A 21,966-nucleotide genomic window follows, 5' to 3' on the forward strand; every position below is an offset into this window, starting at 1 on the left:
GCTATAGTGATGTAGAATTAAACTGACATTACTAGCATTATCTACAAACTAAAACGTAAACAAAAATATAGAAATTTGTTATTGCTGTTATCATACTGACACTTTGAATATACAGGCGGTCCCCTACTTAAGAACAACCAACTTACAAACCCCTAGTTACAAAAAACTGCAATGAAGCATTATTGTTAATCCGGGTTCTTATAACAACCCAACATTTTTAATTGTCACAGAGACAAACAAAAACTCTGGCTTGAGTTACAATTATAAATTATACAGTTCCGACTTACATACAAATTTAACTTAAGAACAAACCTACTGAACCTATCCTGCTTGTAACCCGGGGACTGCCAAAAATCAATTACAACATTTTTTTTACAAGTTGTTTATACAACCCCCCCGCCAACAAAAAAGATGCATCTCATCCCAAAAAATAAACCCTTACATGGCAACATTAACAGAAAAACAAATATTTAAGACCTAACAAAAGTGCACCCTTGAGCCAACTAAAAATCCCTTAATTCTATAGGTCCAAACTGGCTAATGCAGGGTGCTCCTTCCCTTCTGCACCTCGCAGGGCGCCCTTACAACAAGTGAAGTCCGTATGTGAGGTGTCTCTGTACATGGGGGAAATTGCATAACAATTTTTAAGATGGGTTTTCTCATTTAATCTTTTGTGAATGTGTGAATTTTCTGGCTAAATGCCATATTACTGACAAAATAAGAACTTTCTAAATTTCACCTCCATTATGTTTAAATTACTATGAAGATCACAAAGGGTTAATAATCTCCCTAAAAGTTTTTTCTGATAAGTTGATGGGTGCAGATTTGAAAATGGAGTGATATATATGGGGTATCTAATATTGTATATTTCACATCTCATTAAAAACAATATTGATCCACACAAAAGTCAATTCTGAAATCTCCTTGAAAATACGGAAAACCAATGTTCAATTTGTAAGTCACGTGATATCAAAATAAAATATCCAGTCATTTTAAAAATTATGAAAACATATGAGAAATATAGGAAATGTTAATTAATTATTAATTTGGGCGGTAACTATCTGTATGAACTATCTGTCTGAAAACAAGATCATTTCAAATTTTTAAAATGGCAATTTCTCAAAACGTTTGCCATTTTACATTTTTTTTAACCTGTCTCTTTCAGTACTGCTGTACACAATTTCAGGTGCCCCTAGACACGATCCTGTAACTTCTGACTTAGGGTCTGGTGGCTGCCATCTTGGATCCCTGTGTGACTCCGTGCTGCTGAGATTTTTGTCTCCCTCTGCTCTGTGCCTGTAGCGCCGCCACCTATAGTCCAGGGCGGAGCTCACACTGACACCAACTTCCTGCCAGCAAACACCTCGTGAGCAGAGAGAAGCTGCGAACTACAAACTACATGCAGATAAGTTATCTGGGGAAGGGGTAGGCAGGAACATATCTGTGAGAACAGAGATGTAGCAGAGATGCACTGTAGTCTGTCAGCAGCTGTCATGCCTCTGTGTAATATGGCATCTCATGCATCTCTGGTCTGTCTCATCTCTATTTCTATGTGTCAGTGGGGGACATGTATCATCGTTTTTTTTTGTCTTTGGTGAATTTTTTAGACATTTGGCAGCTCTTTTTAGCGCCTTATGTATGATCCTGTCTTTTTACTTGTGATAAATGTTCAGTTTTGCCTATCCTAGCAGGCACAAATTTTGGCTTCTTTTTGAGACTTGTTGTTTCAAATGTCTCAAATCCACATGGACACAAGCCAGGTGAGGGGGTTATATACAGGAGTGGACACAAGCCATGTGAGGGGGCTATATGCAGGAGTGGAATGTACTGTTAATTTGGGATTTGAGGCTGTGTCCTGCATTTTTAAGCGCTCTAGTCACACCCAAGGGAAATGACGACATATGAGGCTGCGGTCACAAGTGGTGTTAAGGGTGCGGTCACACGTTGTGTTTTGATTGTATTTTTAAACACATTACAACAGCTGATTAGACATGATTTGCCTAATTACATTACTGTTAACATTTGCATTTAATAAACACATAGTAAACGCAATGTTAACACATGCGTAAGGTAATTAAGCAAATCACCTCTCCTCAGCTGTTGTAATAGGTTTCAAAATTCAATTAAAGTGCAATTAAAAGGCTATGTGTGACCACTTAGAAGTAACCAATGAATTAAAAAAAAAATTAAATGCAAAAATTTCTGAATCTTCAAAAAACAGGTTACCAATTACCATGCAAAAATTTTAACATTTAAAGCATGTGAAATAATTCCAATTTACATGTTTAAATAGCGTCCATGAAAAAAATCCTTTCTTTGCACCTGCCCTGGACCAGGTGAAGATTTGCCCCTAAAAAGTCACAAAAGTAATTAAAAAAAGTGATACATAAGTGAAAAGTAGCACGTAACATCTGGAAAACAAAGATACATAAGGCACTGCACAAGATGCAGACCAAGGCGTACTTGATAGCAAAAGTCGCAGTGAAAAGTTGCAAAAACGACAATAGTTCCAAAAATGAGACAATTTGACTAGCAAAAATAATGATACATGCCCCAGTGTGTTATTACAATGTCAGAAACCAGATGAAAGGGTATATACACCTTTACCCTGTACAGGGTATCAAAATTACAAGTTGGGGGGAACCTGGGTAATAGTAATCACAGTATTATCTATTTTGAATTACGTATTACTAAGAGCGTAACTGAAGGGAAAACAAATACTCTAAACTTCAGGAGGACAAATTTTCAGCAGCTAAGGGACGACCTTATAGGCATAAACTGGGAAAATGTTCTCAAAGACAAAGGCACCCAAAAAATGGGACATTTCCACAAATATTCTAAGAAATGTGGTTAACTAGTCTTGTAAGGAAAGCAATATGTGAGAAAGATAAGGCGTTTAAGGTGCTAAAACATGAAGGTAGCGATGAGGCATTACAGGATTATAGACAGAAGAAAAATCCTGTAAAAAGCAGATAAAGACTGCAAAAATAGAGACTGATAGAAATATTGCTAAGGAGAGCAAATAAATCCCAAATTATTTTTCAAGTATATAAATGATAAGAAACTGAAAACCGAGAGTGTGGGCCCTCCGGTGAATAACCTGGGGGTCATTGTGGAAGGAGATAAGGAAAGGACCAATCTACTGAATGTCGCCTTCTTGACTGTCTTTACCCAGGAAAATCCCCTGGTGGAAGACACAATGAGGAATAATGTAAATTCTCTTTGGAATGTCAACAGTTTAACACAGGAAGAGGTACGGAGCCGCCTCACAACCACTAAAATAGATAAATCACCGGGGCCAGATGGCATTCACCCCCGGGTTCTACATGAACTGTGTACCGTGATAGACAGACCATTATTTTTAATATTTGAAGATTTCCTGAGGGCTGGTTCTGTTCTGCAGGACTGGTGCAAAGCAAATGTGGTACCAATATACAAAAAAGGATCAAAAAGCGATCTTGGAAACAACAGACATGTGAGTCTAACTTCTCTTGTGGGGAAAATATTTAGGGGGTTTGTTAGAGATGCTATCCTGGAGTATCTCACTGTGCATAACCTTATAACCCAGCATCAGCATGCGTTTATGAGAGATCGGCCCTGTCAGATTAATCTGATTGGTTTCTACGAGGATGTAAGTTCCAGACTGGATCTGGGGAACGCTGTGATGTTGTATATCTGGACTTTTCAAAGGCCTTTGACACAGTGCCACATAAAAGGTTGGTACATAAAATTAGACTGCTGGGACTAGGGGAATATATGTGTTTTTGGGGAAGTAATTGGGTTAGTGATAGAAAATTCTCAGATCTTAATATTTTTTTTTAATGACCTTGTGGTGGGTTTACACAGTCAAGTTTCAATATTTGCAGATGATACTAAGATGTGTAAAGGAATAAATAATGAAGTAGATAGTGTAGCATTACAGAGGGATTTGTGGAAGCTTGAGGAGGGGGCATAGAAATGGTTGATGAGGTTTAATGTAGATAAATGTAAAGTTATGCACTTGAACCATGGAAACAAAAAGTATAATTATGTTCTAAACAGTCAATTACTTGGTAAAACTGGAGCTGAAAAGGACTTGGGGGTATTGGTGGATGGTAAACTCAACTTTAGTGACCAGAGCCAGGCGGCTGCTGCTAAAGCAAATAAAATTATGGGATGTATCAAGAGAGGAATCGATTCACATGATAAGAATATAATTTTGCCCTTATATAAATCACTGGTCAGGCCACAGATTGTGTTATTGTGAATATTGTGTGCAGCTTGAGCACCGGTGTATAAAAAGGACATAGTAGAAATCGAAGTAGCAACGAAGATTAGGGGAATCTTAACTAAAATACAATGAAAGATTACAAAATTTTGGATTATTCAGTTTAGACTGAGGGGAGACCTCATTACAATGTACAAATACCTGAACAATGTACAAGGATCTCTCCAAAAATCTTATTATACCTAGGCCTGTGACCAGGACAAGGGGAAATCCTCTACGCCTAGAGGAGATGCTGTTCTACCATCGCCATAGACAAAGGTTCTTTACTGTGAGAGTAGTGAGACTATGGAACTCTCTGCCGCGGGGGGTTGTTATGGCGGTCTCTGTGTACATGTTCAAGAGAGGTCTGGATGCCTTTCTGGAGAGCAAAAATATCACTGGTTAAGGGGAAAAAACATTTGTTTTGGACTTGATGAACTTGCATCTTTTTCCAGCCTTATATACTATGATATTATGATCTAACCACACTGTCAGGTCACAGAACTAGATGGATCATAATGTGTCTGCTTAGAGAGACCCCGTCCACACCCTTGAATTTTGCAATGACCAGCCTAGGGAGTGATAGGAGCTAAAACAGCAATAAAACCGAGTAAAATTCTAAAGTAAGGGGGTAAAATAATCTTTATTGTGTAAACATCACTAGAAGATTGAGAATTTTCTTTTGTGGGACTATAAGCTGTTTGCGTCCTAAAGGGGTTAAAGCCATTGTGACCAGAGAAGTGTTTATCAATTATACAACCTTCACTATTCTCTTTTTGAAAGCTATCATGAACCCACGTGTAAGGCAAATTTTACATACATTTGTTAAAGTATACCTTAGGTAAAGTATGACCTAACAGAGTATATCACTAGATATCCCTAGGGGCCTTTCTTTTTTAGTTCCAAGGCTGTCAATTTATTCCATCATAACATGGACAGAAAAAAGTCCTCTTATTACTATGGACAGGATCTGAGTTCTTCTGTCACCCATCATGCAGGTTTTGTTTTGACACAAAAACTTTATTTTCCTCTCTCCTCTATTATGTGAAATATGTTCTCCATATTGACATGGAATATCAGGGGGCTAGGAGACGAGATTAAAAGACGCATCATACAACCGTATCTACCAGCCATAGTATGCCTGATCGAAACGCATTTAAGCAAAGAAACGGTGGAGAAAGTTAGAAAGTGGGCAGGTGCTGAATACCATTTGGTGTTTTCAACCTACTCGAGGGGAGTTACCGTAAATATACACAAAAATGTTGACTGCGAGATATTTTCCACAGAATTGGACGTAGAAGGAAGATACATATTCTTACGTGTTGTCTTTTCTGCCCCCTAGGAAGGTGTATCCTGTTTATGTTTGTTGAGATTTCAACTGTGTTTTTAATTGGGTACTGGATAGAGTTAATGTGAACAGGGGGTATTGCGACATTTAGAATATACTTCCTTGCTTTTCCTTGTTCTATATTGTACATTTATTTCAATTAAAAACTTCTACAAAAGTCAGTGGTATGACTCTTATGCGAACAGGTTTGAGTAGTCTCTAAGCCAACCCCAAAGCATACTGTCACCAGATATGCCCCACAACTAGGACCATTTGGTAGGGTATGAAATGTCCTTTCCTGAATTTCCTCTTTAATGTGAAATCTTGTCCATTTACCTTTAAAATATTCCTCCCAAATCATGTAAATATGAGCTGAAAATCCGAGTTTAGAGGCAGGTGGTGTCAATTCAGACCACTCTATCTATGGTTCCATAGTATCTTGAAACATATTTTTGGTATTGTAACCTGTCACCAGCCAAAATAACTTTCCTGGTGACAGGATTGACTTGGAAATCATAGAAAAGAGTGGGCAAATCTCCTTAGGTTAACAGAAAGCTGCCACATCCACCTGACTCTATTATGCTGTATGTGATATTGCAAGTTTATGTGCAGGCCATGCCCTATAAAAAGAGGATCGCACCATCACAGTTCCAAAAGTGGTGTAGTTAAAATTTTAAAAAGTTGTGTCATGATATGCGCCTTGGTCCATCAAATTCCTCAGTCTACAATTGAACAGCTCTGCTATAAATTTCACTGGATTATTGAGCTCACAAGCTAAAAGTGATAAAGGACAATCTGACTCTACATGACAACATTCCTGTTATACCCAAAAAGAAATCTACCTTTTGCTTTTATGCACGAACCAAACATACCTAGAGAATGCTGTAGCTACACTGATGCGGAAACATATCTTGTTTAATCCCTGAACTGAGTGGTTTTACTGAAAAAAAAATTATAAAATTATTATAATGAGGCTCTGCCGCTCCTGTGGCTCCCCCGCTAATTATGCACTGCTCATGCCTTGTCCTGCCCTGCATAAGCCAAGAATACGTCATCACTGTGTTGTAACTGACAGGCAAAAGTAATCAGTCACTGCACTATCCACAGCTACAATTATTAGTCCTGTCTGGACAGTTCAGGCAGTTCTTTATGTACCACACCCAGCTTTCCCAAAGTGCAGAATTTTATATGGTAATTGTTTTTTGAGCAAAACCACTCGGATCAGGGACTGAAGAAGATATGTTTCTGCATCAGTGTAGCTACAACATTCTCAAGGTATGTTTGGTTCATAATGCATAGAAACAAATGGTAGATTTCGTTTAAGCAGAGTCCCTTCATGGGTGTCTCATTTTTCTGAGAGTTCAGGTAAAAGTAAGCACTACATAAACAGCTCCTTATTCTAAATCAGAAATTCTACTACTGGTCCCCTACTACCTGCTATTCCAACTACCCACAACATGAAAAGAGGTCGTCCTAACTAAACAATTCCTTAAAAATACACAAATATCACTTATTAAAAGTGACATTTCTACCTTAAAATTGTAGTCATTTCAAATGACATTTATTTTATCAGCTTCACTGTGTGGGCATTCACATACAAATGAAAACAGACTTAAATCAGTTTAAGTGTTTCCTTTGCCCTTGCCAAATGTAGTAATTTGTGATTCCAGAATAAAGTAGGTTTGACTGATTAAAGTGGCCAATGTTAATAAAGGGAAATCCAAAACTTGCCATAAGTGACTGCTTGAGAAGAATGTGTCAAGCTAAATTAAACACGCAGAAGAAAAATACATATTTCCTAGACACGTGGGTCACATGTTACACTGGAGGATTCTGTAATGGTGCAGGAGGTTCCAGTACATGGAAATCTGTGGTCTTATTATATATACAATAATAATTCATATAAAGTTTTACATTTTGTATCTAGATTTATCCTATTTTAAACCTCTGTTCTATGTGACCAGATCCTTTTTAACTTTGCACAAATACCTTAAATATTATCATTTGGTTACTGTATATGGTAACTAGAGTATAAGCTGAGTTTGTTGAAAATGTTATATATATATATATATATATATATATATATATATATATATATAAACTAAGTACTTACCTCCGCCTTCCTCTTCTTCTGCCAGCAGCTCTGGCTTCTTCTTCTCTAGCGCCCTCCCGGCAATGCTGGCAGAGGCAAGTCTATGCGCTGTGCACATGCACACAATATGATGTCAGCAGTCGCATCATAGTGTGTGTGCAGGTAGTGTGCATAGACGTACCTCTGCGTGCACTACCAGGAGAATGATGGGAAAATAAGAAGCCAGAGACGCGGGTTATGGGAAGAAGATGATGCCAGAGGTAAGTACAGACTTTTTATTGATAGGTAACTCTGCTGTACTTTTTATTAATAGCAGGCTTTTTTGTAGATATTTTATTAATGAGGGGGCTCTTCTGTAGACATTTTATTAATGAGGGGGCTTTGCTATGGATATTTTATTAGGCTTATACTTGAGTCAATAAGTTATCCCAGTATTTTGTGGTAAAATTAGGTACCTCGGCTTATACTTGGGTCGCTTATACTCGAGTATTTACAGTTTTTCTCAACAAATTATTGTTCATACTTTAAATGAGTATATGCATATAAAAATATTCTTTATATTTTTAGATGTTCTAGTATCTATATTATATGTGAAGAGGGTAGTTATGGCAATGGTTTATATTGTTGTGGAAGTTTTTTAATGTGAATTTCCTTTTTTAAATTTTTTTTTTAAGTTTTACTTAATTTTGTCATACTTTTTTTCCCGCATAATTTATAAAGACCTATGTATCTAGACCCCTGGGTCTAATCATTAGTAATCATTAATAATCATTATGCTTTTTAATATATCTTTTGCAGATGTTTTCTTAAAGGTTACCTGTCAGCAGGATTTCACATATCAGGTTAATAGCAGGTTGCTGTTGGTCTCAAAATATAACACACAAACATTTGATTAAGAAATCATTTGATTAAGTTTTGAGAAATCACATTTAGATTTTATTTCATCTGGAGCCTGAGTCATGGGGGTTTGTTTTCAGTGGTGACTGCTTCAGTCCATGACTGCTTAAGGCTTTAGCTTGAGACGACCACATGATTTCTCAAATGCAAACTTAGTCAAATACCTGTTTTAGTTGTATTCATTTAATGTGACCTGCAACAGCAAGTCATTAATCTGAGAAATCTTGCTGACAGGTTCCTTTTAACTGTAACTGGGGAAGCTATAGACTTTAAGCTATCACAGTGAATGGCAGAGTTAGCCAGAGAATACTTAGACCAAGCAGCTCTACGAGATCCTAATAATAAAAATAATAAATCTTTATATAGAGATATCATATTCCAGAGCGCTTTACAGATAATGGGGCCCTGATTGCAAGAGCTTACAATCTTTGCGGAGGAAGGTGGGAACACAGGTGCAATAAAAGCTTGTATAATGGTCCAGTCATATTTTATATGGCACAATTTAGTAAATAAATAATGCTGCTTATAAAAGTAATAAGCCACAATCTTACATATAGAGTCCAAGGTGAATGGGACCGCAGAGTAGCCCATATATTACTTTCTGGTGCTTGCAGGGTAACAGACATGAGGAGTGCATAGGAGTCCGTAAAAAGAGAGTTAAAGTTTCATGCAATTAGGGAATGTGATAGGATTGCCTGAAGAGATGAGTTTTAAGGGCACATTTGAAGCTTTGGAGGTTGGGTGTTAGTCTGATAGTCCGGGGAGAACATTCCAGATAATTGGTGCAGCTTGGGAGAATTCCCAAAGATATGAGTGGGAGGTTTGAATTAAACAAAAGAATAATCTGAGATCACTGGGTATGGGTTGTGAGATAGAGCGAGATAAGTGATTGAAGGTAGGGAGGTGCAGAACTGTGACTACTTATAGTAGTAGGGTACTTCATAGCACTATAGGTAGGCTGCAGGAAAAGGATAAAGGCTTTAACCTCAACAAGGCCCAATTACATTAGTGCAGTGTTGAAACCCATGTCTATATGACAGCACTGATGCAGTTTAGATGTCTGAAATACTGAACTGTAATGACTATTAATGTTAGAACATATTTACATATAGGCACATTTACCTTAGCTTCAAGGCTGCTTATCCTCTCTGCTATCGATGCCAGTCTTGTACAGTTCATGCATTCTGAAAGAAAGTATAAAGCACAGATATAAACCTGCACAATATAGACAATGAATATAAAGTTGAGAAGAGGCAGTAATATGTATTATGATATATTATGTAGGTCTCCCCAGTCTAAGGCCACATTCACACGACCGTACAGGGGACGTATGTATGTACTTATGCCCATAAACAACAATGGTCGAAGGGAGCGGTATGGTGCCACACACGTGCATCACCATACTGCTCCATACACAGGAAAAAGATAGGACATGTCGTATCTTTCCCCGTGTCCACAGCCCATACACCTTGCATTTCTATGGAGAGAGGAGGGGTCAACCCTACTCCTCTCCATGGTGCCCAAAGTTTGTGTAAATGTAGCCTAACACTAAATTCTATACAAAAGATGAAGTAGTGGTGACCGTCTCTCAGCTTTTACTTCCTAAATTATATTGGTTTGTTGCTCTAGTTCTCCGACCGTTACAGGCTTGAGAAAGCGCACAGGTGCGCGAAACGCCCCGTTGCCTGCCGTATTTCGGCATTCCTCCACGCACTGCCACATGGACAATAAAGATTCAAGTTAATTCATCCGATCCGGTGAGTGCCACTGCTTTTTTCTTTTTTTGTATATTTGGATATCTACCCTGAAGGTTGAGCAGCACCACGGATCCCCCGTGCTGTTCCTACACATTACCTGAATTTTGTCAGAGATTTCACTGGAACCCGGCGAAATGTTTGTGAGGTGCCTTAGTACTGTTCCTTCCATCTAAGCTATAACTCAGCTTGTGAGGGCTGATAATCTATATGGGGGTGGGTAGATGGACTCTAGGTGTAGACGCATACTTGTGGATTTATTGTGTCTTTAATGCAATTTTAGACAGGTAGGCTTTAATGTTAGATGTCACAGTCTGAGATGTTTTGGTAGAGAGGATGGCGGATGCCAAGGAGAAGTCCTGAAGACAGTTTTGAAGAGGGGATACAAGCAGAGTGAATCAAAAGGTCTTGTGAGGATCAGAGATTACGTGAAGGACAATATTGTCACAATGGTATTAGAAAGGAGCCTCAGAATTTTATTGGATCAATCATTTCTTTGATGATGTTGACTCATCAAAGACAATGGTCTCTGAGTTCTGTTGAAGTTTTGGTAACTAAATGTATGAGAACATTCCAAGGTTCCAAATGGCACCTTCACCATTCAGGACTGTTCTGTATGAGATAGCAGTCCTGTTGTGTCTATTCTAGTGAATCTGCCTATCATTGTGTTATAAAGGTTGTAACTTCTTTTATCCTGATGGATCTGTAACTTATTTTTCTCATTTGGAGACAAGGGAAAGGTCCGTTTGTAATGGGAATGTTTACTACAGGTGCCATATTGCACTATTAACCATGCAAATTGTAACATCTGTTCCTGTGCACAATGCTGGCAATTACTTGCTATGTTTTTAAAGTTCTGCCATAATTAAAATGAAATCAAGAAAACTCCAAAAAACAACAAAAAAACAAAAACACAACAGTGTTCAACATCTGGAAGTTGTATACTACATGTATTTCTTACCACATGAAAAGATAACCTAGAGTGCTTTAATACTGCACATGACGAGTGGCTGAGAACATTTCTGACAGCAGTTATTTCATGTGTTTTTCTCATACAGTTAGATGAATGCTCTTAGACTTCCACAAAGTCTGGGGAATTTGCTCCAGGATATTTTAACAGATGATCTAAAGAATCTTTGTAAATAACCAATGATGGATCTTAGCGGCCACAAGTTTGTTTACAATCTAAGCATAACACAAATGTAGACGTTAAACTTTATAACCAGGTAAAAAGGAATGTAAATTAATAATCTGATCAGATCTGGGTTGATATGACCTGCACATAATGTATATAAAAAATTTTTTATATATGTTTTAGGCTTACATCTTAACAACTGGCCATACGATTAGGATAATTACAAATGTTTATGAAGCTGCTTATATCTCAGTAGAGTTTCTAATAATAATTTCTTTATTTATATAGTTCACACAGATTACGTAGTGCTGCACAGAGCTTGCCAAATCGGGCCCTGTCCCAAATGGGGCTCACATTAGTGTGTTTTGGAGTGTGGGAGGAAACCGGAGGAAACCCATGCAAACACAAAGAGAACATACAAACACTTTGCAGATGTTGAACCCCGGACTTGAACCCAGGTCCCCAGTGCTGCAAGGCTGTAGTGCTAACAACCGATTAGACATATTGAATTTCAAAAAGCCTGATTATTTTCATCAAAATATGAGCCATTACCATGCATTGGTATCTAGCCAGCAGCAGAGTATAATATGGGCAGTTTTGGTGGCAGCCTGGGGCATAAGAATCATATCAAACCAAATCATCCACAAAATTTGAAATTGTCATGTGGAGATAATAAAGAGAGTTACCCCCAGCCCTGCAATTCTCATGTACGTTGCACGATACATGTACGTCAGGCAATGCAGTCGGTTGCCACATCCCAATGTTCATGTACGTCCTAGCAAATGCACAGGCTCAGAAGCAGAGCCTTCACGATTGCCGCAGGAGCCCAACTGTGTGTGACAAGCAAGCTCCTGCACTTCCTGCATTTTTTGCGATCCCAGGTGTTTAACCCTATAGAGTTATAACTCTATGGGTCTGAGCCAGATATATCCCTGTGCCCATTGAATAAAGCAAGATGCATTGAGCATAATTGTTATTGGTGAAGACTATCACTACTGTATGCTCAGCTTTATGATAAATACAAAGCAGACCATAATACTATACATAAAATAATATAATGAATATTTCATATGTTAGTATCTACTAAAATTGGTAATTCCCTACTAGGAAGGAAAAATAGACTTCTCCATGGATTGGTTGTTACGTTCTCAAGGTTGTGATGTGGTCAAAAAGATTGTTTCTTCCCTTTTGATCACTACCTTGTTCAACCTGTATCAGTCTTACTGTGCCCCAGGGATTTAAAGGACATCTAACCCCTCTGGCAGGATCCACTCTTCTTTAAGCTTGTTATGTCCTTGTTTTAAGAATAAAAGGCTTTAAAAGGTATGCAAAAGATAATGAGAGGCTCCAGGCTCTAATAAAAGCCTATGGAGCCCTGAGCCCTTCAGTCTTATTTGCATACATTTTTAAACCTTTATTTCCTAAATACAAGGGCGTAAGAAACTATAAGAAGAGTGGAGACTGCCAGTAGGGGGCACACACCAGTATGTCAATGTGCTTGGTTTACAATCCTTTATCCTTGTGGTAGATGTCCTTTAAGCCCCCCCCCCCCCCCCATCATGGTACCATACATCAGGAGTACCATGTGCATGCTGTCAATGGTTGCTTCTAGGGACTATTCTAGGGACATGTTATCTGTACAAAGTCCATTACTCTACAAAGGGGCATTTGAACCCACTAAGCCATATTGGATCCACATTTCTATACAGAGGCCAGACCATGAAACACTTTAATAGTATCTGTGCCAGAAAATTGTACAGGTTTTATCCCTGTCCTCTACAGTTAGGAGATGTAATTTTGTTGTCCTCCAAATTCCATGATTTAATCCTCCTTCCAGACCTGAGAATACAATAAATTGTGCAGCCCCGCTTACCACTTGGCCATACAGAACGCTCCAAAGCATCATCACTTGTGATTGGTTACTACCCACAGTGTATATATACACACTTCTACAGATCTCCGCTCGCTTGTAGCTCGTTACTTGAGCAAGTACAACAGGCTATTAAAATGCTACCTAATTATTCTGAAAGTGTAGGCACAGGACATTCCAAAGCGTGTTATTCCAGATTTTCTGTCTGGCACGTTATAAACACTTAAGACAGGCTGCTAACAAGATATTCTCCAGTGGTGCAGGGAATGAGAGATGAGTATACCAGGATATATAATATGCCACCTGTCTTCATGCCAGCCTCTTACATGTAGATTTAGGAAACCTGCCATAAAGTGATTAAAATAAACTTCTTCATTGAAACAATGTTTCTCGGTTTCCGTTGCCAAGTGCCAGGGAAACCCTTCAGAAATAGAAAACTTGAACTCCTGCTCGTGCCACCAACAGACTCGAGCTCTGGAGTATGAAGTTTACACAACTAAAGTCTAAGCAGATAATTTACTCTTTGTTTGTGCTACTGCTGTAATAAGAACATCGAATACTAAAAAAAGGAACAATGTAAACACAGATTTTCCACATTGACTCAAGTAATAGCTCCATTACTTAATCAAAGAGTTCATCAACTTGCATGTTTGGAGTCCAGTATAATGTATCTCCCAATCTCATCTTGCTTCCAGAACATTACCTTCTTGGATAAATCAAATAATCTGACAAATAACAAGAAGGCTACGCCGCAACAGCTAATCCTTCCAGCCGTTTGTTTTACAGCCATGATACAAAGGATGACCCATTCACATATCATTATGTCATTTCATTCACTTCTCAGTGTTCTCAAAATAAATCCTGAAAATGAATGTGATGTGGAGATTGATCCAGACTTGTTTTCAGTCCAAAGTAAATGTTTCTAGGTAAATTGACATGTTTAATGTAAAAAAGGCTGTGGGTAAATGGAGAAATGTTAATTTTTAAAGTTTACCTGCAGTTTTCTAAGAAAAGTGAATATACAGTCATGGCCAAAAGTTTTGAGAATGACACAAATCTTATATTTTCACATGATCTGTTGCCCCCTAGTTTTTATGTGTGTTTGTCAGATGTTTTTATCACATACAGAAATACAAGTGCAATCATATTATGAGTAACAAAAGCTCTTACTGACAGTTAGAATGAGTTACTGCAGCAAGTCAATATTTGCAGCGTTGACCGTTCTTCTTCAGGACCTCTGCAATTCTCCCTGGCAGCTCTCAATCACCTTCTGGACCAAATCCTGACTGATAGCCGTCCATTCTTGCACAATCAATGCTGCATTTTGTCACAATTTGTTGTTTTTTGTTTGTCCACCCGTCTTTTGATGATTGACCACAAGTTCTCAATGGGATAAAGATCTAGGGAGTTTTCAGGCCATGGACCCAAAATCTCTATGTTATGTTCCCTGAGCCATTTAGTTATCACCTTTGCTTTATGGCAAGGTGCTCCATCATGCTGGAAAAGGCATTGTTGATAACCAAACTGCTCTTGGAGGGTTGGGAGAAGTTGCTCTTGGAGGACATTCTGGTCCCATTCTTTATTCATGGATGTGTTTTTAGGCAAGACAGTGAGAGAGCCGATTCCCTTGGCTGAGAAGCCGCCCCACACATGAATGGTTGCAGGATGCTTTACAGTTGATACAAGACTGGTGGTATCGCTCACCTTGTCTTCTCCGAACAAACTGTTTTCCAGATGTTCCAAACAATCGGAAAGGGGATTCATCAAAGAAATTGACTTCACCCCAGTCCTCAGCAGTCCACTCCCTGTACCTTTTGCAGATTAACAGTCTGTCCCTGATGTTTTTTCTGGAGAGAAGTGGCTTCTTTGCTGCCCTCCTTGACACCAGGCCTTGCTCCAAGAGTCTCCGCCTCACAGTGCGTGCAAATGCACTCACACCCGCCTGCTACCATTCCTGAGCAAACTCTGCACTGCTGGTAGCCCGATACCAAAGCTGAAACACATTTAAGAGACGGTCCTGGCGCTTGCTGACATTAGCAAACTGTACACCTAGTATATATCATGAAATCACAGATTTGGTAAGATATGTGCATGTGCTACAGTTTGTTAGTGTGCATGTGCTACAGTTTGTTAATGTTAAGAGACTAAAGGACCTGTGATGAAGTCACACTGTTCAAATGACATTAGGCCATAACAAGTTCATAACTTGTGTCAGTTACTAGGCAACCTGCCACTAGCTGTCAACGGTGCACAACTACTACAACTACTGTTGTGGTAGCTCAATTCCAGCATCACTGCTCAGCCTCTGTGTTCCTATGGAGACTGGACAAGAGAGGTGCTATGCTTGACAAGAGCACAAGAAAGAGGTAAATTCTTAATTTTACACTGCCTGGAGCCAGTACTAAAAAAATAAGTGGTCTTGGGCAACCACTTTAAGATAAACCTAGAAATTTTTTGGAGGCAATTCTGGTGCTTATTTCTGAAAAAAAAATATTTGTTGCCACAACAAAGAAGTATTCCCATTTCAGCAAATTAATTTTATTGTTTATATTATAAAAAGTTATACAATTTCGGAAAATACTGTCTGTATCAATTCCTCACTGCTTTCTAGATCTCTGCTTGCTGTCAATCTGTAGAAGCTTCTATGTTTACTTCCAGTAGACAGACATCTGCCTATGATCACACAGGTGCACGGCTTGTTATATAACCCACAACTCTGATTACTCTTTGTGATACTAATGAGCCGTGCATGTTGAGTGTTCCATATGGCAGCACATAGAAGACTTTAGGACTGTAACTGAACAATTTACCTAGAATATTATTTTTGGCTAGTGAGTTAAATGTACATCTAACTTCTTGTTTAACAACCGCCTTCATTAGTCATGTGAAGGCATATTATTAATGTTCCAGTAAAGTCCACCTTGCACCCACTTTACTGCTGGGTAAGTTCTTGAAATTAAATGGGTTTTCTATGGATCCCCCCTAGGGGGCTGGGTCGTTGTAGGAAAAAAAAAGAACACATGCTGACCCTGCTCTGGCTCCCGGTTCCTGTGTTATACTTTGGGTATTTAAACTTGTACTTTTTAGGGGCATCTTTTATATTCTCACACAGGCCCCTTGGGGGGTTTCTTTAAAGGGAACCTGTCACTGGGGACCTCATTTTTCACTAAAGACAGCTTGCAGAAGCCCTTCACACCAGCATTGCAAATCTGCCTTTCTGCCTTTTCTAAGCATTTGCATTACAATATAATTGTGTGTTATAACTTACCTTGCTCCCTGACAAAATCCTGGGGTAGTCACAGGGGCTGTACTTTGGTTTGGATGCATTTCAAAAAACAACATGTGACTAGTCTGTTACCCACTCCTCAGAGTTTGTCCCCCACCTTTGTGCTCCTGTCTAGTTCCACCTCCTGCTTCTTCTCAGAAGTCACAGCCTGGTCAACCTGAAAGCAGTGGGGGAGGGACAAGCTGTACAGGAGCACAAACATGGAGGCAGCCTGTAGCTCAAACAGGTCACATGCTGTTTTTTGAAATGCATCCAAACCAAAGGCCAGCCCCTGTGACTACCCCAGGATTTTGTCAGGGGGTAAGAGTAAGTTATAACACACAATTATATTGTAATGCAAATGCTTAGAAAAGGCAGAAAGGAACATTTGCACTGCAGGTATCATGGGCTTTTACAATCTGTCTTTAGTGAAAAATGAGGTCCCTGGTGACAGGTTCCCTTTAAGGATTTATTGGTTCTCTATATTTCAGTATTAAAGCACATGAATAAAAACAGAATTTTCTTGAAAACACATTACACATTTGGTGAAACTATACAAACAGGAGATGGAGATAGATACATACAATTAGGTAATTTAGAACCTTTAGAAGCATTAGATCCTCTGATAACACTAGCAGACACTGCTGCGATGTACACTAGTATTCAAGAGGGGGCGGTCCAAGACACTACCTCTTTCCCCGAAATCCCTGCACTCGCCATACGCCGAGCTTCATCCGAGCGGGATTAGGGGCAGTCACCGCCCCTAATCCCGCCCCCTCATGAATATGCCGGACCGTGCTGTAAGTGTACGTCATGGCAGTGTCTGCTAGCCTTATCAGAGGTTTCCGATAACGCTAGCAGCGTAACACTGCTGTGTCTGTTGTCTCCTGGCGCCTCTGGCTCACTTACATATTTTTAAAAAATAATTTTTTGAGCTTATATACCGTTTCTTTGTACACTAAAAGCTGTTCCAATTAGTGCATATAGAAACGGGCATCTAACAATCAACATCTACCATCAGTCAAACAAATGATAGATGTCCTTTAATGTAGATTGTGGTGTCCAGACTATTCTCCAATTAAACTTTTTGGGGGAAAGCAGATGTATGGCTATTTTAAGTGATGCCTATCTATTGGGAATTTTAAGGATTGGTGTCTAAGAATGCATTGTTTTTGTCTCCTGCCATTATTGTTCAGTTCAGTATTAATGATGGGCATTAGATTGTGTATGTACAATTTCTCTATACTCAAGAGTACATGTCTATATCTTATTTAGGAGCCTATTAGGTTCCAGAAATGTATTCAGTATGTACTGTACTGTATCTGCCATCAAGTACCAAGTCCTGTCTATTCACCTATAGTTTAATCACCTACACGTCATTAACTTGGAGGAACAAGTTTCTTTCCAGAATTTATAATAAGAGCCATTGTTCTAAATATGCTGCATTACAGGATACAAAAATAGAGATGAGGTGCCAAGCTAGGACATTTTGTGACATGGAAGTGTGAACTATTACTTACACTCTTACAATCCAGCCTTTCAGCTCTTTACATCTACAGTATCCCAATTAAATTCCGCCAGCTTATCCATGGATGTGGTCATTTGCTATAGCTGTCTGATCCATAAAATCCCGAATAAAATTCAGCATTACAAAATTGTTCCTTACCCAGCAGGCAGTAGAAGCCTGTTACACATTACTACATAAGTGGTCTCTGTGTACTTAAGTCCTGGCAAGAGCACCTCAAGGTGGGAATTAGGAAAGATTAACAATCAGTCCTCGATGGAGAAAAACACACAGAGAAAACTAAAATTTTAATTAAAGTATTTAAACCCGGATAGCAATAGATAAAGTATTACATCGCCCCTGACTTTCTGATTGAACACAACAGGGAATATTTTTAACGAGAATTTTTTTTTAGCCTCTGTGTTTATTTGGCTTTACCTCTAGGAACACATCTACATAATCACTTTGTCTTTTTCCCAAAAAATATTTGAGCATTTAATCTCGTATTTGATCGGGACTTTATTTTTAAACTTTATTTGTTCTATGTCATTACAAGCGAGCAGAGAGTACAAATATGTCCCTGCTGAGTGAGGAGACCAGGTAATATCTTTGGCCTGGGGTAATTGGTAAAAACCATAAGCTTGCTCTTTGTAATGACTCTTTTCCTTCTATTACCTACTTACATGCCAGCGCACACCTGGCCGTGCCAACATAAATCTAGTTAATCTCTTCATCATTTTCCAGCTCTAAAAGATTATGCCAAGAAATTACAGAACCAATGTAAACTTACAGCTTTTAAATTAAATTGTTTTCATCCCAAGTCCTTCAGAAATCAGTTGCACATTTTATTGGTATGCGCTTAACATTTTTATCCATACCCCTCCTAACCCCCAATTACAAAGGTTTCTTATAATGAAGAACCACATGAAACTTTCCAGAATCAAAATTTGGGGGGAAACATGTTTTACACTTTGTTTCTATGGCTACAGGTAATATAATATCGACATGTATTTTTCTGGTTCTGGTTCCAAGGAACGCTTGCTCTAGCGAAGGCGTTGGGTGGACTCCTGGCATCCAAGACTACATGGCAGAGTGGTATACTGATATTGTTATTATAAAGTTAAAGTGGGACACACACAGTTAGATCATGGCGTTTGCAGGCTAGCCTCCTCGAATGCTCATTATGTAACAAGTTGCACTGGCAGAAAAACCTTTAGATCATTACATCACAATTACAACAACGTGACTTTGGTATGGATCTTGTCTCCACAACATCAGCCATGGGTGTTACAGTATCTGGAGATCCAGACATGAAACACCTCTGTGACCAACACAGAACAGCTCTGCCCTACTTCAACGACATCTGCATTTATTGCCATAGTTCCACATTATGCTTAACCCATGGTAATCGTGATTCCATTTGTCATATATTTGATTATATCTGGTGGTTTATATTAACAGAATGGAATAATAATAAAAGGTTTCAGCTAATCACCGTGTGATCAACACTCACGAGGGTCATGCTGTTAGTCACCTACAAGTTTTCTTACCTGACTTGACTTGACCAGAGTTTTCATAATGATAGTCCACTAATAACAAACTGTTCTATTGGCGTATTATTTATGATGTTTTGTGCATCTTGAATCTTTCTATAGCTGATACTGTATATGGGATTTTTTAGGAAGTAATGTAGGGGTCGAGGGATTAAGAGAACCAAAATTCAGCAACCTGTAGACTGCACTTAACCCTAGGTAAATTACATGTATGACTGTCATCTGGGTCTTCCTTTAGTAAAATTTAAAAGCTAAATGGATTTTCAGATACTCTTTTGTTTTTTGGGGGGTAAAGGTAGGTTAGCACTATGTTGCCTGGTTTCTTGTACTACATTTGGTCGCAGATGAGACTTTTGTAGCACTTTGAGAAAGAAGCTTTCAGAAAGCACTACCTTGACCGTCTACTGGACAGCACCCTCTTACTATTTAAATTTATTGAAATTAAGACAGGTGAGTGAAGTTTATCTGTCCTCCTAATGTACTTGGATGTTTCTGTCCCTTGAGTACCCCCAGCCCACTCACCACTGGCGGAAAGGGGAAAATAATCCCAAGTACTAGCACTAGCATTTGCAATTATTTCAGAGCTTCTACACCTGTGTCATGTGTTTTTATATCAATTATTCACTTTACATAAAAGAAAATAAGTGTCATGTATGTCAATAAAAGAAGACCCCCACACACCGGCCCTCAAAGTCTGTGTTCATCCATGAACTGGCGCTACATACATTATTTAGTTTCTTATAGAAGTTGAAAGTCATGTACCTTAACCCTCAGTTAATTATTTTCTGGCTAAAAAAATACATTTCTGGTATTCCTGATAAATTCCACAGCTCTAACTGTGACTTGTCAAAACATTAACCTTACAAGTATTTTCACATTGGGACAATGCGAGTTCAGAAAACAAAGTTTAATTGACAGTAATGGTTTAACAGAGCTCTTCTTATAGGAATGGCTCAATAATGCTCTTTGGACCTGCCATGTGGTGAGTGATGTAGTCCAGGCGACTTCTCCACTAAAGGGTGGAGACAAGTCACTCATGCCAATGTCAGCTTTACATTTCTGCCTATGGACGTGATGAGAAACAGCCATAGGAATTTGATATTAATAATTAAATTATTTGAAATAAAATGGATTATGTGTTTTGTCAATAGTTGGCACAATAATAATCTATGTGATTTCCCAGCTCAGAAATGCTTTCCAGTTTTCTAAGGGTAATGAGATGAATATTTTGTTTTTTATGCTTCACCTATAGTATTAATGAAGTCCTTTGTTCACTTAGAAGATGCTCTTCATTCATCTTCTTGGAAATTATCTGATTAAACATAAATGTTTGTGTCCAACATGTCTAGTTAGGTTGGGTTAACATTGTGCTTGATGGATCGGATTTTAAAGGCAGCTGCCCACATGGCCATATTAAGAATGGTCGGGATAACCAAAACTGAGGCAAAACATATGACCTCTAATGATTATGTAGTAAATGGGGGAAATATGGGAGTGTTCACTCACTAATGCCCAAGAACAACCAAATATGAGAAAATGAAAGTGAAAATCTCCTTTTCACATAAAACATATAGAGGCACATTTACTTACCCGGTCCCTGCGCGATCCCCGATCCGGACTGTCAGACAAGGATGAACTCTGCCGCGATTCATGAAGATTGTGTGCCCGATATCCTGCATGTGTCACTTACCCGATCAGGTCCTCCAGAGTTCACCTTCTTCTTCCTGGTGCATGTAAGTGCATGGCTTGCGACACAAATTGAAATGTTAAATTCTGCGCGTAGTCCGAATCCGTCGGATTGTCCAGCGCCCGGCCGCCCGATTTGTGTCGTGTGAAAGCAGACACGATTGCGACACAAAACGATTGCGTGCAACACAATCCCTGGTGCAATCCTCGAAAAGTCGGGAAAACCGATGAAAGTGCGGCTTATTTATTAGTAAATAAGCCCCATAATCTTTATTTACATGTTCATTTAAAAATTACAATGAGTAGGATTTGATGAGTGACCACAACAAAAATCGCTACTTACAGAGATATAACATACACATTAATAACTGAATGAGCCAACTGGTTTGAATCTTCTCAATGTAGCTGCATCATATCATATGCGTCACAGATATCAAGTCAATACAACAGATAGCAGCAAATGTCAGTAACGTACAAAAAGGCTCATAAAGTGCATGTAAACAAGTGTACCCAAACCTCTGAATGCTGTGCAATTCAATAGTTGTAAACACTACAAATATATTAGAGGTAAAAAGCTGTTATACACCTACCAACAAGTAGTTTGTGTCCCTGGGTGATCTTGGGGAAGGTGGAAATG

At 38.8% G+C, this 21,966-nt stretch overlaps 1 protein-coding gene across 1 annotated transcript in view; it reads right to left on the minus strand.

The window, feature by feature from the left end:
* Nucleotides 1-21,966, minus strand: part of COL26A1 (collagen type XXVI alpha 1 chain) — a 276,058-nt gene that overhangs the window by 41,182 nt on the left and 212,910 nt on the right. Inside the window, exon 4 of the mRNA XM_072138171.1 lies at nt 9,685-9,746. Coding sequence (XP_071994272.1) covers nt 9,685-9,746 — 62 coding nt within the window. The remainder of the gene's footprint in view (nt 1-9,684; nt 9,747-21,966) is intronic.

Source organism: Engystomops pustulosus, chromosome 2 (genome assembly GCF_040894005.1).
Source record: "Engystomops pustulosus chromosome 2, aEngPut4.maternal, whole genome shotgun sequence".
Lineage (NCBI taxonomy): Eukaryota > Metazoa > Chordata > Amphibia > Anura > Leptodactylidae > Engystomops > Engystomops pustulosus.